The following is a 14,766-nucleotide window of genomic DNA, read 5'->3' as shown; positions in this document are numbered from 1 at the left end:
CGAGTAACTTAAAACCTATAAACTTTTGTCCGGGATCCAAACTATTTCAAACCTTGTGACCCGTGACAGTTCCCAGTTGTAAAAGCATTGGGAACGACTGAAACCCAGCGTCTGGTATGGGCCCAAGACAGAATATATGTACCGTGACTATTTCCCTGTTCCCATTTCTACAGATGGAACACTGAGGCCCTGCCAGTGTCTGCACCCTCAAGTCTCCTGACTCAAATTCCAGGTTGCTGCCCCAACATAGTGCCACTGAGAAGAGGGCCGCCCATCTGCCCCACCTGGCCCTAACCCGGCGTGTTCCACTCACCACCCGGGCGTTGGGGCGATGCAATATTGGAGGAGACCAGCAGCAGTGTGGCTGGCCGCCGCGCATACTCCGTCCTGAGCGCAGCCTCTCCGCGCCAGGGGGCGCGCTCCTCTCCGCTGCCCCGCCCCCGAAGCGGTTGGGATTTGAATCTCCGGCGGGCTGTGGCGGGAAGTGTCCATCGGTCAGCCAGACATGGAGAGCTCGGGCCCCGCAGCTCGGTGCCCGTTGCAAGAGCAGCGTGCCCGCTGGGAGCGGAAACGCGCCTGCACCGCCCGGGAGCTGCTGGAGACCGAGCGGCGCTACCAGGAACAGCTAGGGCTGGTGACCACGGTGCGGGGGCCCGGCACGCCCTCCCGTCTGGGGCAGGAACCCCAGGGTGTGGGAGGGTCTCTGCCCGGTCTATGGGGGTTCTTGAATTGTCCGCCTGCCATTTGGGGCCTCGGTCGACTTCTACAGGTTCTGGCTGCGCCTGGGGGTTGGTCTCTTTAGCAGACTGAATACCGATGTTCTCTCCTTCCGCAGTACTTCGTGGGCATTCTGAGAGCCAAGGGCACCCTGCGACCACCAGAGCGCCAGGCCCTGTTTGGGCCCTGGGAGCTCATTTACGGCGCCAGCCAGTGAGTGGAAGGGGCATGGGGAGAGGGAAGGAGGGAAGGCCCTGGCCTCTCTCGGCGCACGGAGCTCGGAGTCTGAGAGAATCAGGTTCATATTCCGAGTCTGCCAATTACCTCACCTGTGCTCTTGGCCCAGTGCCCTAACCTGCACCAGTTCTCCATCTGTAAAATGGGTAACAGCACTACCTCCAGGACAGGGTTATGAGAAATGTGGTGTTTGAGCAGTTCTTCGGCAGCTCTTTTATTGTCCTCATCCACGCAGAGAGCTGCTTCCCTACCTGGAAGAAGGGCACTGGGGACAGGGACTGGAGGGCTTCTGCCCCCACCTGGAGCTCTACATCCAATTTGCTGCCAACTCAGAGAGGTCCCAGACCACCCTGCAGGTAACCTGAAGATGACCTCAAGTCCTTCCCCTCTTCCTCTCTTGCCACATACATTTCCTCTTCTTCTGGAGTCCCAAACTTCATTCATACTGTTCCTGCATTTATAGAGCCCTCTGGAGGGAGACGGGTTCTCTCAGGAGCACACAGCTTACTGAGGCCTGGGGATGTGTACACAGGTGAATACAATATAAGGAGTGGCTTCTCTCCCTGTTGCCAACCCTTTCCCCTTCCAGGAGCAACTAAAGAAAAGCAAACGTTTCCGGAGGTTCTTGAGGCTTCAGGAAGGCCGCCCTGAGTTTGGGGGTCTTCAGCTCCAGGACCTGCTCCCTCTGCCTCTGCAGAGGCTCCAGCAGTGAGTGAACTCACCCTGCCTCAGCCAACTTCTCTGAGTCCGTATGATTGCTTCCATCAGCCTTGTGGGATTCCATGAGGTCTGTCCCAATGTCTCTCTACTGGGACAAATTGCTCCTAAAATCCTTTTGCAAGAGTAAATGTGAACCCATGGACTATCTGGGGTCTGTGGCCTCAGGGCCATAGCTGGGACTGTGGAACCCTACATTGAAGTGAGGGGGGCTATAAGAGGGTTATCGACAGGGTACTGGAAGAGTTTGCTGAGATGAGAGGCTGGCCTAGCGTAGAATTTCTGTTGCTGGGGATGAGTTAAGAGTTCATCTCAGGTTGTCTAGCATCCTCCTTGGGTCGACTAACGGTCATCTTGGGATCTGGCCTCCAAAACTACGGTCAGTCTGCCCCTGACTCTTCAGTGAGATGGAAGAGGGCCATGTGGTATGAGACCAGGTTTTCAAACGGGATACAATAGCCAAAAGCAAATCTTTCCTGGCCTTGCAACTGAAGTATGTGTAGGGGGTGATGTGTGTGTCAGGCAGAGGGAATTCTGCCCAGCTCTACTTCCCTTCATAGACTTCCAACTGTCTAATTCCAGGTATGAGCATCTTGTCGTTGCTTTGGCGGAAAACACAAGTCCCAACAGCCCTGACCACCACCAACTCACACGTATGTTCTTACTCTGCCAAAACTCACGGCAGGAGGCTGCCTATCCCTTTCTGGTTGTGACCTCCAACATCTGGTATGCCTCTATCTTCCACTGACATATATGCAGTGTCCCTATTGTCCTGCCCACTCTTTAAGAAGTTAGACCCTGACCCTGGTCCCCTTTAGGAACAGCCTGTCTTTCACCACCACAAGTCACCCAGAGTCCAAGTTGTGCTGGGAATGGGGTGGGGGATGTTATTCCAGGGGCTGCTCGGTTGATAAGTGAGACTGCCCAGAGAGTCCACACCATTGGTCAGAAACAGAAGAATGCCCAGCACCTCCGGCGTGTCCAGGCTCTGCTCAGTGGACGCCGGGCAAAGGGGCTTACCTCAGGTAGTCTGCCTACTTCCCCTTCAGTTCTCATCTGCCCTCCTTTATATTCCCAGCACATACCCCCCGTTTCCTCAGCCTCCCTTCTGTTCCCATGGGTCAAGGTCCTAGAGCTGCGCACCAGAATAACAGCTCCCCCGTCCCCTAGGTCGCTGGTTCCTACGCCAGGGCTGGCTGTTGGTGGTGCCTCCCCATGGGGAGCCTCGGCCCCGAATGTTCTTCCTCTTCTCTGACGTGCTCCTCATGGCCAAGCCTCGACCCCCACTGCACCTACTGCAGAGTGGCACCTTTGCCTGCCGGGCCCTCTACCCCATGGCCCAGTGTCAACTCCACAGGGTCTTTGGCCACTCAGGAGGCCCTTGTGGTGGACTGCTCAGCGTAAGTAATAGGCAGGAGTCCTAGGTAAGGTAGGAGAGGCCCAAAATATACCTCAAATGAGTATACCTGTTTCTCTCCTCGTCCTGGACCCCTTGCATAGAAACTGAGCCATGTACATTGAGAGAGGATAACGGGCTTGGGGTTCAGAGTTAATTCTCACTTCTGTCCTGAATTACCTCCATGGGAGTAGCAAGGCCTTCAGCTTTAGCCTGGACCATTCTGAGCCAATGCACTCAACGGTGGTCTCTCCTTAGTTGTCCTTTCCCCAGGAGAAGCTACTGCTTATGTCCACAGACCAGGAGGAACTGTTGCGCTGGTACCACAGTCTGACTTTGGCCATCAGGTAAGTTGTGTGTTCCCTTGGGAAGAGTGCTGTGATGCAACCCAAGAGCTAGAAATGAGCAGTTCGGATCCTATCTCGTGTCCTCTATCACCTACCCCCACCCTGTAGGTGATTTTGTGTCAGTAGTGTTCATGCCAGTGCCTGAACTGTCTTTTCTCCACAGCAGCCAGAAGAACTAGAAGAATCTTATAGATTCCAGAACTCGTGATACTTCAGGGAGAGGTCAGCAGGGTCAAGAGTATAAAGGAACCTTCTTCAGTACTAAACAAAACACAGAAGCCTTCATGGTTTGAGAAAGGTCATTTTGTGTTTGCTTGGGACCAAGCCACACTGGGTTATTTGACAAGCCCTTAAGAATCAGGAAACCAGATCTGACCCAACTGAACCTCCGCTGAACCAGCCCCTCCAGCACAGATGAGAGGATTTGGGATTGATAAGCTCGGTGCTATGTTTGTGGCCAGTTGTCTGTCAAGGTTGCAACTTTGCAAACATGGCTATTTTTAAGTTGTATGTAGTTTTTATAATTTATTTTCCCACTGGATTTTAGTAAAGCTTTGTTCTTTGGAAAGGCCTTTCTGTCTTGGCTATGTGATATGAGAAAAGGGATTTTTGTGCCCTGGAGGCTGGCATGAAGGAGGCCTCAGGAGCTCCCTCTGTCTTCTCAGCTCTTGCACTGGAAGGCAGCATTTTTTTGTCCTAATAAGGGAAGCTTTTCAAGAAGGCCCAGTCGTTCTTAAGCACCTAGTATGGGTGTGTGTGTGACCAGCTGGAATGGAAAAAGCGCACAGGAGCATCCAGTCACAACAACAGACTTTGTTTTATTAAACCTTCAGCCGCTGTCCCTCCTTCCTGGCAGGGGCTGTGATTGGGGCCCTTTGCCACAGCCTTGGTGCATCTTCTTCTTAGCCCCTGCTCCACTCCCCAGGGAGCAGCTAGGTTCCTTGTCTCTGTGCTCCAGTTTAGGGGCTCCTCCCAGGCCTGACTGTTACCAGCATCCTCCTCGTCCTCCTTTATACATAAGTCCTCAGGAAAGGGTATGCTGACCTCTGTGAGGGGAAGGTCAGGCATGGTCCAGTTTCAGAAATTTGTTTGTACCTCCACGAGACTCACCTCCCAACCCCTTACCTGGTTCTGGAAACTCCACACCCTCGTTTGGCTTGTTCTTTTGTAGTAGCTGGTGGATGGTGTGTAATTTCATGTTCAGAAGCTCCTGCTGGGCTCCGGCTAGGGTAGTCACACTGCGGACATGTCCACTCAGAGGCTGCCCAATCTGTGCCCCCACTTCTCTCACCTACCACACATTGCTCTCCTTACCGCTCAAAAAGGGGGTCCAGCTGGGCCATCAGATTGTTCAGGTGTTGCTCTGTCTGGGCCAGCTGTTGAGTCAGCTGGGCCAGCTGTTGCTCTGGAAGTAAAGGAGAAAAGAAGAGCAGTGGTTACCTACCGTCTGCTGTCCCCTACTCCCCCACCAAGCACAGACTTCTGCAAAACCCACCTGACTGCAATGATTCCTTCTTGTCTGCCTTCTCTTGGAGAACAGCAGCCTCATCTTTCCCCTGCTGTGGAAGAAGGAAAGGGCAATACTGCAACAAGAGTCTTCATCAGTTCAGAGTCTCCAAAGCAAGTACAAGGAGGAGGATAATTTGAGGCAGAGAAAGCCATTGGGTTTTTACCTCAGGGAATCACAATCACATCTAGTCCAGCTTCTCACCCAGGACATGAAGCAACATGTCAGTGTGCCCCCACGTGGTCCTTCAGTCTACTGACATACCTCCAGGAAAGAGCTCCCTCCGGTTTGATAAAGCTCTCGTCATTACTTTATATACAAAGCCAAAAATTGTCCTTCCTGTATCTTCTTTCTGTGGTGCTGTTTAGAGACTTCCCAAATTATGTCTTTTCAGCATGACAGCCCCTCAGGAATTTGAAGACAATGGTCATTTCCCTCCCCTGCCCTCTGCCCCACATCTTTGGTTTAATATCACCATTTTTTTTCAGTCAGTGCTCATTTGATACAGTTTTTCTCGTTGCTTTACTGAGCTTGTAATGCTCTTAAAGTAGTGCCCTGAAAAGAAGAAGATTCTCCAGGAATGTTCTGATCAGAAGATAAAGTGCAATACCTTGTTACTAGCATTGATGTGGTAAATGGGTTGTCACATCAAACAACTGAACTTTATCAGTCAAATAATAAACTGCTGCTATTATGTTTCTTTCAGGCAATACTTGAGTCCAAGAATAGAATTTATCCTTGTTAAATTTCATCATTAAATTCAGTCCCTGACCCTATCCTGTCAAGTCTATTTGGGCACATGATTAGCTATCCCTATTAGTCATGCTGTCTAGTTTCATATCTCCAAATTTGTTCAGCCCTCTATTTCCCCATGCAAATGATAGGGGTAGGGCTGAAGATACAGCCCTGGGAGGTACTGCGTTCCATTTCAACAGTTCCAATCCACCAAAATGTACTGTCAATTCCCATTTCAGGGCCTCCTTCCCAAGCACATGAGATTGCTTGGTACTTTGAACTCTAAAACCACTGTGACTACAGTAATCAACCGCTTGTGCCAAGGTTGGAGTCTCGCCAGGAACCCCACTTTTGTAGTATGGACGCTTGCTGGGATCAATTACTTGGTCTGGGTGATCTTGAGCAAGTGACAGTCTCGTCTTTGGACTGTTGGGAGGACTAAATGTGATGATCATTGTTTATTTACAACTTACCACGCGCCCTACACTTCCACTACCTCGCTTGATGCTCAAAATAACCCCATAATGTTGGAAAGCCAAAGAACTGGTCATTTGGTAGACTGACAAGATGTCTCTTGTTCTTGGTACCATAGCGCCCCCACGGGAAATTCAGGCCCGGGGCATCCCCACCCATGGTCGGTCCCGCACCTGCAAACACTTGTACAGCACAAAAGCCACGACAGCCGCGGTGTACAGCGCCCCCAAAGGCAACGCCCTGGCCCGGGCTCGCTCGTGCTGATCCTTGGGCTGCGGGCGCCGCCGGGCTTCCGTGGCTCTAGGGCCGACCTGGGTGGGGTCCCCTGCGGAGGAGGGCAAAGGCGGGTCAACAGAGCTGGGGCCTGGGACCCGTGGGCAGTCTCAGCCTCCCTCCAGCAGCCCTCGCTGGTACCTGGGTATGCCCGGAGGTCAGGGCTGGGGTGGTCTCCGCGGACCCCAGGCAGTGCAGACGCAAGTAGCAGCCCCAGCACACCCGCAAGGGAGACTAAGCTCGCCATTGCAGGCCGACAGAAGGAGGCGTAGGCGCATGCGTAAGCGCGCCCCGGACCTGGTCTCGCTTTGGGCCTCTCCGAAAGCCACGCCCACTTAGTGTATGAGAAGGACTAGGTCTTAAAATATTTGCATAGAACTGTTGGCCCAGCTTTCCTAAATTAGTTAATTTAGTATCTATTTAAGTATTCTATATTAGGTAGAATGTCTCCAGAAGCTTTAGAAGATTATGCCGGGAAGTTGTTTTTGTGTCTCACTCCACCAACATCCTCACCCTAATCAAAAGATAAATGTTCTTACAGACCTATAAAAGGTCGGCTTACATAACAAACAACGTAGCTCGTGCTGAAGGCCTGTTTCCTAGGCTACAGACGAAGGACTTGTTCCTTATTTGCGCCTAGGGGAAAGTCCCCGGACCGTATGGTAGAGAGTGCCGCGTGCGCGGGCACGTAGACCCTCCCTGCTTTACACCCTGAACCCGCCAAGATGCGATCCTGCCCTGGGTGGGGGAGCTGAGCGGCGTGCTGCAGGGCCGTCATCCGTCAGTTCCTCTAGTTACGCAGGCAGTGCGCCTTCCATGCGCACCAACCACACGGGGCTCATTCTCAGCGCGGCTGCATTTTAGGAAGTAGCGGTTTGCAAGCAGTTTATGCTGGGCAAAATTTCAATAATGCTGCTAACCCGGTGACTGACTGATCTCTACCAGTTTCACGATTTTGTCGATCAAAGGGGTTCATCCAAATAAAGTGCTCTGAACCGTTTTGGAATCGTGCCTACTGCATAGTGATTTTAACCTAAGCAGCAACTCCGAGCCAGGCACTTGTATATTAACCCTCTCCCGGACCCTCCGCTGCCATTTCCTTTCCGAGCTGTTAACGTGGGCACAACCTTCAGATCTCAGCTGGTGTGTTCCCTTCATTCAGAACCTTTAACTGCCAATATATTCATTAGTGCTTTCTTCAAACCACTATTACGCCAATTATACCTCAATAAAGCTGGAAAAATCCATTTTAATTTATTAAAATCAATAAAATTAATTATAGACAATATCGCTAGACTTTAAATTCCACGAGAGCAGGGGCCATAACTCTTTTTCTTTACCATTTTATTCCTATAGCCTAGCACAGCACCTGGCGCGAGCAGTCACTCAATGAATCCTTTTTGAATGAAATTAATGCGTTTAAAACGGACCAATAAGTAACTATAATTAAGCTCTTTTAAAGAATGAGGAAACCAAGGTTTAGAAAGGTTAAGTAAGTTATTAATCAGGTAAGAGGCAGGGCAGAGATTCCAACCGTTTTCTGTCTCCGTATTATCTGCTTTACATCACCCCACCCCCAACTCTTCCCCCTCCTTTTTTCCATAACTTCTCCAGGTGGACTTAGGTAGTCCCACACTGTCTTTTACAATTGCCTGGGATACATAGGATCGTCGTTCTAATTAGACCAAGAGCTCTTCTTTGAGGAAAGAAACCATTTTCCACTCACATGTGTATCTCCAGAGCTTAACACATAAGCAAGCAATCGGTACGTGTGTATTAAATGAATGAAGTACATGTGTGTTGAATAAATGAATGAAGCACGAGGGTATCTTGTCTTTCCAGAAAGGGAGGAGGCAGGACAGGGAGAGACCCACACCCAAGCAAATTGTCATGGTCTAGCTAACTACCCAGAGACAGCCTGGATTGCAGACCAGGATAGTTCAAACCTTGACGCCAAAGCCAGTTGGCATAGTCAATGTGAACAAGTGGTTCAGGCCAGGTACAATATCATAAATGCCCCCAAACTGATTGTTGACTTTAGGGAATTTGGACCCACTATTGCCAGATCTTCTGATTTTTTCTCCAAATATCAACAAATTGGGATTTTCAAAACTTGGAAATCTTTAAGTGTTGACAAGGAATCAGTGGCATACTTCACATATTTATACCCATGTGAATCATTTTAAAAAATTCTTCTCTTCTACTTGACAAAATTATTTTCAGTAATAATCAGGAAATGGAACAAATAATAACGGCCAGAAATTCAGACAGTGAATTATTTGTTTTATTGAATGTCTGATATAATCATGACAGTATAAAAATATATGTAGTTAAAAATTAAGCATTACAGGACAAGAAAGGAAAAGGTATTGAGTTACTACTTCTTAATTATATTATTGTATTTTTTGAGAAAAGGGGCAAAAACCTTATATCTACATATTAATCTGAGTGATAACATTACAATTTCTTTTTGTAAAGTTAACTTCTGCAAATTTGTCAAAAGAAACCTTTGCATATTCATATTTAATAGAGAATATAGCCATATTTGTCAATCTCCACTCATAGTTGATCAAAGACAGCCTTTTATTAATTTTCATTTCAAAAGGTTTCTTTTACATGAAACAACAGACCTACAAATAGTTAGGAAAAGTCTTAAACATATGGAAGTTTGGCAAAGATTCATAAAAATTCCATTTCATAATAAATTCCAGTATATTTTCAACATAAAGACTCCAAGTGGTCACCTACAATGACACAATTAAAGTAACTCAAGTTTAATTCCTTTGATTTTACAATAATTGTGCTATCATTGTTTATTTTAAATCTACTGGTTAAGTGCAGGACTATGTACTATGCTAGGGGAAGGAGACAGAAATTGTGCCCAAAGCAAACTTGAACAATTCCACACTATTAAGAACTGATTCTAGATATAAATACATGTAGGTGAATTTGCTTGTGTCAGGAGCCAATTGTATAACTAGGAGTTCTCCAGATTAACTTCCATGTAGATTACAATGTTTTCTAAAGGATAAGTAATGCTAATGTGCTATTTTGAAGCTTGTATATTATTAAAACTCACCAGTAACCACAGAAATCTAGCACTTAGATCTACAAAAGATTTTTCAGAGGGGAGTATTTTATCACTGGCAGTTTTTAGAATTGCTGAAACATGGTAGTAATAAAAAGGAGACTGATTTTTAGTTGGTTTTGTTTTAAAATTCTCCACAGACCATAGAAATAATTTTTAATTTTTAAAAACATTATATGGGCCAGACAAAACATATCTCTGACCTCTGGTCTAAGGTTTATATTTGGAACTTAAACTCCCTGTTCCCAGCTCAATAGCCTCTACCTGATTTGGCTGTTTCTGGACAAGGCACGTACTCCACTCCCTGAAGTGAACAAGCACACAGACAGGGCTCAGCTTCCCAGGATGGTACAGGAGCAGAGGTTTCTTTAATTCAACTAACTTTTGAGAATGACAGTTCTTAGGGACAGTTTGGATGAAGTGGGTCAGGAGTGGGAAACCTAGCTTCCTCTACCCCCCAAACTATTATACCAGTAATAATAACAATGACAATGGTTATCCTAACACATTCACCTTGGGTGAGCTTTAGGGTGTGGTGAGATTGTACATACCAGGAGACCTCCCAGTCACATTCCACTTTATAGCATGCTCATTGAGGAATACATTCCCCCTCATGGGACTCAGAGTTGGAGAGAAAATTCAGGCACCCTGTGGCAGAAGGCCTGTCTTCCTCGTCTTATGGGTACTGCTTCATGCCACTTCTGTCCCCATCGGCGTCTTCATGGGCTCCCCTACACAGTGGCACAATAAACTCAGACCTGCTTCTCTCTTCTCTGGCTGGAGGTGGTACAGGGCCACCGGTAGGGGTGGGAGGGGTTGGTGCGGAAGCTCAGGAGCTGCTGGGTGGCGCAGGTGCAGGCACTGGGCGGTGTCTTTGTTCTTTCACTCATCCCTCCCCTCCCCTTTCCTCCCCGGAAACCAGTGACTTTGCCACCACCAGTATTGGGGATGACGAGTGGTGGGGGCAAGGCCCAGGGAGGGGTGGGAGTAAGGTGGGCTGCTGCAGCTGTCAGGCTATAAACAGGCTGAAACCTTGGCTCAGGGCTTGGTGCTTGCAGATTTGGTTCCCACATCAGCAGTCATGAGCAAATGTGACAACTGCACAGATCAGCTAATGCCCGGTAAGCTGGGCGGGGCAGGAGCAGGGGGAGGGGTCATGTGGCCCCATATCCCACCTGCAAGGATCTGGAGGGTTGGGCTGGGCAGTAACACTCCCATCCTCTCACATCCACAGGAATCCCCTCCATGACGCAGGCCTGGGGACTGTGGGCCCTCTTAGGGGCTGTGACGCTGCTGCTTCTCATCTCACTGGCTGCACACTTGTCCCGATGGACTAGTGACCGGAGCAGGAGCCATCCGGGACAGGGACAGTGAGTGGGGAAAAACGGAGATGGGTTAATTGAGAATTTCTCCTTACCAAGAAGTCCCCATTCATCCCTTAAACTTTGTGTTGCAGTTCTGGAGGGTCTGTGGAAGAGGTCCCCCTGTATGGGAACCTGCATTATCTGAAGACAGGTAGGAAGCTGGCACAGGGGAGGGACACAGAGGCCAGATCCTGGGTGGGTGGGATGAGGGGCTGCAGGAGGAGGAACAAGAAGTGACCAGATTCCTATTCCCTGTCCCAGGACGGCTGTCCCAAGAACCAAGGCCAGACCAGCAGGATCCAGAACCAACACCTGGAGGCCCCACCAGGGTGAGTCAGTTGTGCCCAAGGAAGAGGGGAGGGGAGGAAGTGGGGGCTTTTTCAAGGGTCCAGTGAACTTCTAACAGCCTTGCAACTCCAGGCTGCAGAGGAGGTGATGTGCTATACCAGCTTGCAGCTGCGGCCTCCACAGGGCCGGATCCCTAGCCCTGGAACCCCCATCAAGTACTCAGAGGTAGTGCTGGACTCGGAGCCAAAGCCCCAGGCCTCAGGTCTAGAGCCGGAGCTCTACGCCTCCGTGTGTGCCCAGACCCGCAGAGCCCGCGCTTCCTTCCCAGACCAGGCCTATGCCAACAGCCAGCCTGCACCCAGCTGAGATGGAGGACCCGGCACAGTGGAGCATGCATCACCGCGCCTCCTCTGTTGCAGGGGTTACTGCTATCCTGTCTGGGTAATGACTGTTTGCCAACAACACCCAGACACGCACCCATTGCCCAGTCACAGGAGGTGATTTTCCCCAAACTTCCTATCTGAGCTGTGAGGGAGATATCTCAGGGGACCGACAGGCTCCCCATTTCTTGAGGCTGGAGGAAGCAGAGACAGGGGTCCCTTCACCCCCTCTTTGTTCTATCTATTCCTCTCAGGCACCAAACTCCCAGGTTCTCACTTCTTCCTCCTTCCGGAGTTTAACCAAATCCTCCCCAGTACTGCTCTCATAAGTGTACCCCTGACACCCCAGTGTCTCCTCAGACACAGGAAATGGGCAGTGGGGGAGGGGGTAAGAACCTGAGAGGACCTGGTAGAGTATATCCCTCGTGAGCAGACAGGCTGGAGGGGTCCTGGAACCTATAATAGCAACCTGAGGAACTCAAGCCTGGCTTCTGACTTGAAAAGCCTGGCAGGAGAATACCAGTCATCATCCTGCTGCCTCTGTTGTGTCCCCAAGTTTTCAAATAAAACTTCTCAAAAAGTGTTCAGATTTTATCTAGTGTACTATAGATCTGCAACAATCCCCACATGGTGGGCTAGAGCTTTGCTGTCTGCACAGCACACTTCCTGGGGGCCTCCAGCTGGGGAAGAGGGCCTAAGCGGGGCTGCTGCATCAACACTGAAGGACGGGTGCCAGGGGTGGCGGCCAGAGCCCAGTGCCTAGCTGCTGCTGCTGCTGCTGCTAGAACACCCTCAGAATTTGTACTCAGAGCCACCCTGCTCCCATTATCTGGGGTGTGCAAACTCACCAGCCCCTTACCTGTACTCTCCCCATGGACTCTGTAAATGAGTTGCCACCCTCCACAACCTGAGGTCTAAGCCATCTCCCTCTAGGGCCCCTGGAGAGGCAGGTCTGGCTTGACAGACCTGAGTTTTGAGGGGCACAAGAAAGGGGAAGCTGAGGCTTTTATTTCCAAACTTCTCTCCTTACCACTTAAGAGTCCCACGTAAACCGAGAGTGGGGAACTGTGTGCCTGAGACCGGCCTGGTGTTCCCAATAAGAAGGAGGACCTCCTCTGTATACACATACAATAACCCAAACGCCCTGGAGTTTCTGGACCTCTGAAGACCCAACCTGGGTCTCCCCAGAAGAGGCCCGGGTCGCGGTTAAAGGCAGGCCGCTAGGGCTGTGTGGGAGGGAAGCTGGCTTTGGGGGCGGGCACCGGATGCGGGGAACCACTGGCAGAGGGATGTGGGGTTCTGAGGGCTGCTGTGCTGAAGACAGCTCAACGTGTCGGCGGGCTGGGGCACGTGAGACCTTGACCCGGGAAGAGACAGGGGTTGGGGACCAGCCCAGAAAGTCAGCAGAGGCTTCAAACACCTACCATCTCAGATTCGCCCTCTCTGCTGGGCTCTGCGGCACCCGCAGCCTCCGCAGGCTCAGGACCAAGCTCCGAGCGCCCTCACCTGGTACGACGAGGCCTCGCCACCACCTCTGCGCAGGCGTAGTGCTGCCTGGGCCGTGGCATGCTGGGAGATGTAGTCCCGACGTTTCTGGGCAGTCACAAGGTCTAGTGCGGGACAGCAGCAAGCTCAAGCACTGTCGCTCCGCGAGCGGCCACCTCCCGCCTTCGGAGAACACGGTGGACTCAATCTGTGTGGAGCTGGGTGTGACTTGAATTTTGTTTTCCTTCCAGTCCCTGAAGCCTGAGTCGTCTTCCTTCTCTCTCCCCTACAACCCTTTAGTTTTTCTTAGTTTCTTATCCTGTCTATCACCGAGGTTGGTGCCTAGGCCCTCATGACTGAATGCAAGGTCTGTGGCTGCTTTCTAACTGATCCCTACGTCTAGGAAATAAATCAGTTGGGGGCAGCCGGATGTGTCTCAAACACATGAGGGGCCCCTTGCTGCATCTCTCTAGCTGGTCAACTCGGCTCACCTTACCAAATACCCGGGAGTTTTTGCCCCTTCATTATCTCCAGGTGCTTCCCTTAGTGACCTCTTTGGTGTCTAATTTCAGCCAGAATTGCCTGTCCCAGGCAAATTCTCAGGGAGCAGGCCCTTAGGAGAAGCTATGAGGGCCCTCTGGGGCACCAGCTTTCCCCCTCTTCCAGAGATCCCAGCTGGGAGGATAGAGATAAACCCAAGAACCAATGGGATGGGCAAAGGTTCAATGATTATAGGACTTTCTTAACGAATTACTTATAGGTGGGGTGGGGCCTTCAAGCCATCCAGTTAAGGCCCCTCCATCTTTGGCCTTGCTCTGCACTCTGTCAAAATGAGTCTAAATTTTCAAGTGGGTTTTGGCTGCAAGGAGAGAAACAGAGCTGGGACATGGAGAGAGACCAAGTCTTAATGACTTCATTTGAAACCTTGGATCCAGCCATGCCCAGAGCTAGATCTGCTTCCTGAATTTTTTGGTTATGTATGCTAAAACGTAAGTCAGTGTAAGTTAGATGTTCTCTCTCTTGTAACTATGAGTTCTGACCTACTACTATTAATGGCTTCTGTTTTAAAGTCTTTTGGTGATTATCACTGTTATCTGTTAATAATACTTAGATTCTGGGCATATGGCAACCCTATGAAGACCTCCCTTCCTATCCACTTTGACAACTCTTAGCTGTAGGTGAGGAACTTTAAATGCGCTCTACTGAGCTCCTGGCAGAGAATTCTCTGCAGACAAGTTTCTGGAGAAGACTCTCAGAGCCAAGAGCAAGGACCTTCAGGAAGGCAGCAAGTCCGAGAAATAGCCTGCTTCCCAGGAACAATCAACGGCTTTGCTGAGTCTCCTATACTCTCCAAAAAACTAATGGTGGGTCGAATTTCTCAGTCTTTGAGGCAGGGAGAACTCAGACAAACTAGAGGGCAGAGAGAGCTGCTGGAGGAAACAGGCGAATCTCTGACTGAGAAAAATGAGAGCCTGGAGGAGATATGTGTCAAATTCAAATACCAAAAATTTCCCTGAGCAAGAAAATGTAACATCAGAACTAAAAATTTCCATAGAAAAATCAAAGGAGAGGATGGCCACTGCTAAAATTCAAAAACAGGTCTAGAAAATTAAATAGATGAAGTATCTCAAAATGTAACAAAAATATGGAGATGCAAATCATGTGGTTAAAGATCGGAAATTGCAACAGACCCAGGAGATGTCACTGAAAATTCTATGAGTTCCTGGAGAAAAAGGAACAGGAGAGGAGAGGTCATAA

The 14,766-nt window shown here is 49.8% G+C and overlaps 3 protein-coding genes and 1 long non-coding RNA gene across 7 annotated transcripts; 2 read left to right on the top strand and 2 right to left on the bottom strand.

Annotated features, from left to right (window-relative positions):
* Positions 1-357: 357 nt before the first annotated feature.
* ARHGEF39 (Rho guanine nucleotide exchange factor 39) lies at positions 358-3,982 on the top strand. Of its 3 annotated transcripts, none has more exons than XM_019729270.2 (9): positions 358-643; positions 836-930; positions 1,190-1,310; positions 1,544-1,662; positions 2,254-2,324; positions 2,568-2,696; positions 2,842-3,071; positions 3,326-3,414; positions 3,581-3,982. In XM_019729270.2, exons 1-9 carry the CDS (start codon positions 506-508, stop codon positions 3,591-3,593), a joined length of 1,005 nt encoding a protein of 334 aa, XP_019584829.1. In that variant the 5' UTR covers positions 358-505; the 3' UTR covers positions 3,594-3,982. The 3 variants fall into 3 exon arrangements, with proteins under 3 accessions (XP_019584829.1, XP_019584828.1, XP_074186786.1); XM_019729269.2 differs by having other exon boundaries at positions 3,578-3,982; XM_074330685.1 differs by lacking the exon at positions 2,568-2,696 and having other exon boundaries at positions 3,578-3,982.
* Positions 3,983-4,207: 225 nt separating this feature from the next.
* Positions 4,208-6,703, bottom strand: CCDC107 (coiled-coil domain containing 107). 2 transcript variants are annotated; one of them, XM_019729059.2, is made up of 6 exons: positions 6,545-6,703; positions 6,304-6,455; positions 4,910-4,970; positions 4,729-4,819; positions 4,540-4,652; positions 4,208-4,460 (listed from the first exon to the last, which is right to left on the bottom strand). In XM_019729059.2, exons 1-6 carry the CDS (start codon positions 6,648-6,650, stop codon positions 4,213-4,215), a joined length of 771 nt encoding a protein of 256 aa, XP_019584618.1. In that variant the 5' UTR covers positions 6,651-6,703; the 3' UTR covers positions 4,208-4,212. The 2 variants fall into 2 exon arrangements, with proteins under 2 accessions (XP_019584618.1, XP_074186787.1); XM_074330686.1 differs by having other exon boundaries at positions 4,910-4,973; positions 6,545-6,702.
* A 1,966-nt stretch (positions 6,704-8,669) lies between these two features.
* LOC109446040 (uncharacterized) lies at positions 8,670-13,438 on the bottom strand. Its single transcript, XR_012495841.1, has 2 exons — positions 12,948-13,438; positions 8,670-10,824 (listed from the first exon to the last, which is right to left on the bottom strand). It is a non-coding gene; the product is annotated as an uncharacterized LOC109446040 (long non-coding RNA).
* SIT1 (signaling threshold regulating transmembrane adaptor 1) lies at positions 10,476-12,110 on the top strand. The gene is made up of 5 exons (XM_019729057.2): positions 10,476-10,612; positions 10,726-10,861; positions 10,948-11,006; positions 11,117-11,184; positions 11,276-12,110. The coding sequence occupies exons 1-5, from the start codon at positions 10,573-10,575 to the stop codon at positions 11,507-11,509; spliced, it is 537 nt and encodes a 178-aa protein (XP_019584616.2). The 5' UTR covers positions 10,476-10,572; the 3' UTR covers positions 11,510-12,110.
* Positions 13,439-14,766: the final 1,328 nt, after the last annotated feature.

Source organism: Rhinolophus sinicus, linkage group LG04 (genome assembly GCF_036562045.2).
Source record: "Rhinolophus sinicus isolate RSC01 linkage group LG04, ASM3656204v1, whole genome shotgun sequence".
Classification (NCBI taxonomy): Eukaryota; Metazoa; Chordata; class Mammalia; order Chiroptera; family Rhinolophidae; genus Rhinolophus; species Rhinolophus sinicus.
The sequence above is the reverse complement of the archived record's forward strand: the minus strand, read 5'-3'. Positions and strand labels throughout refer to the sequence as shown.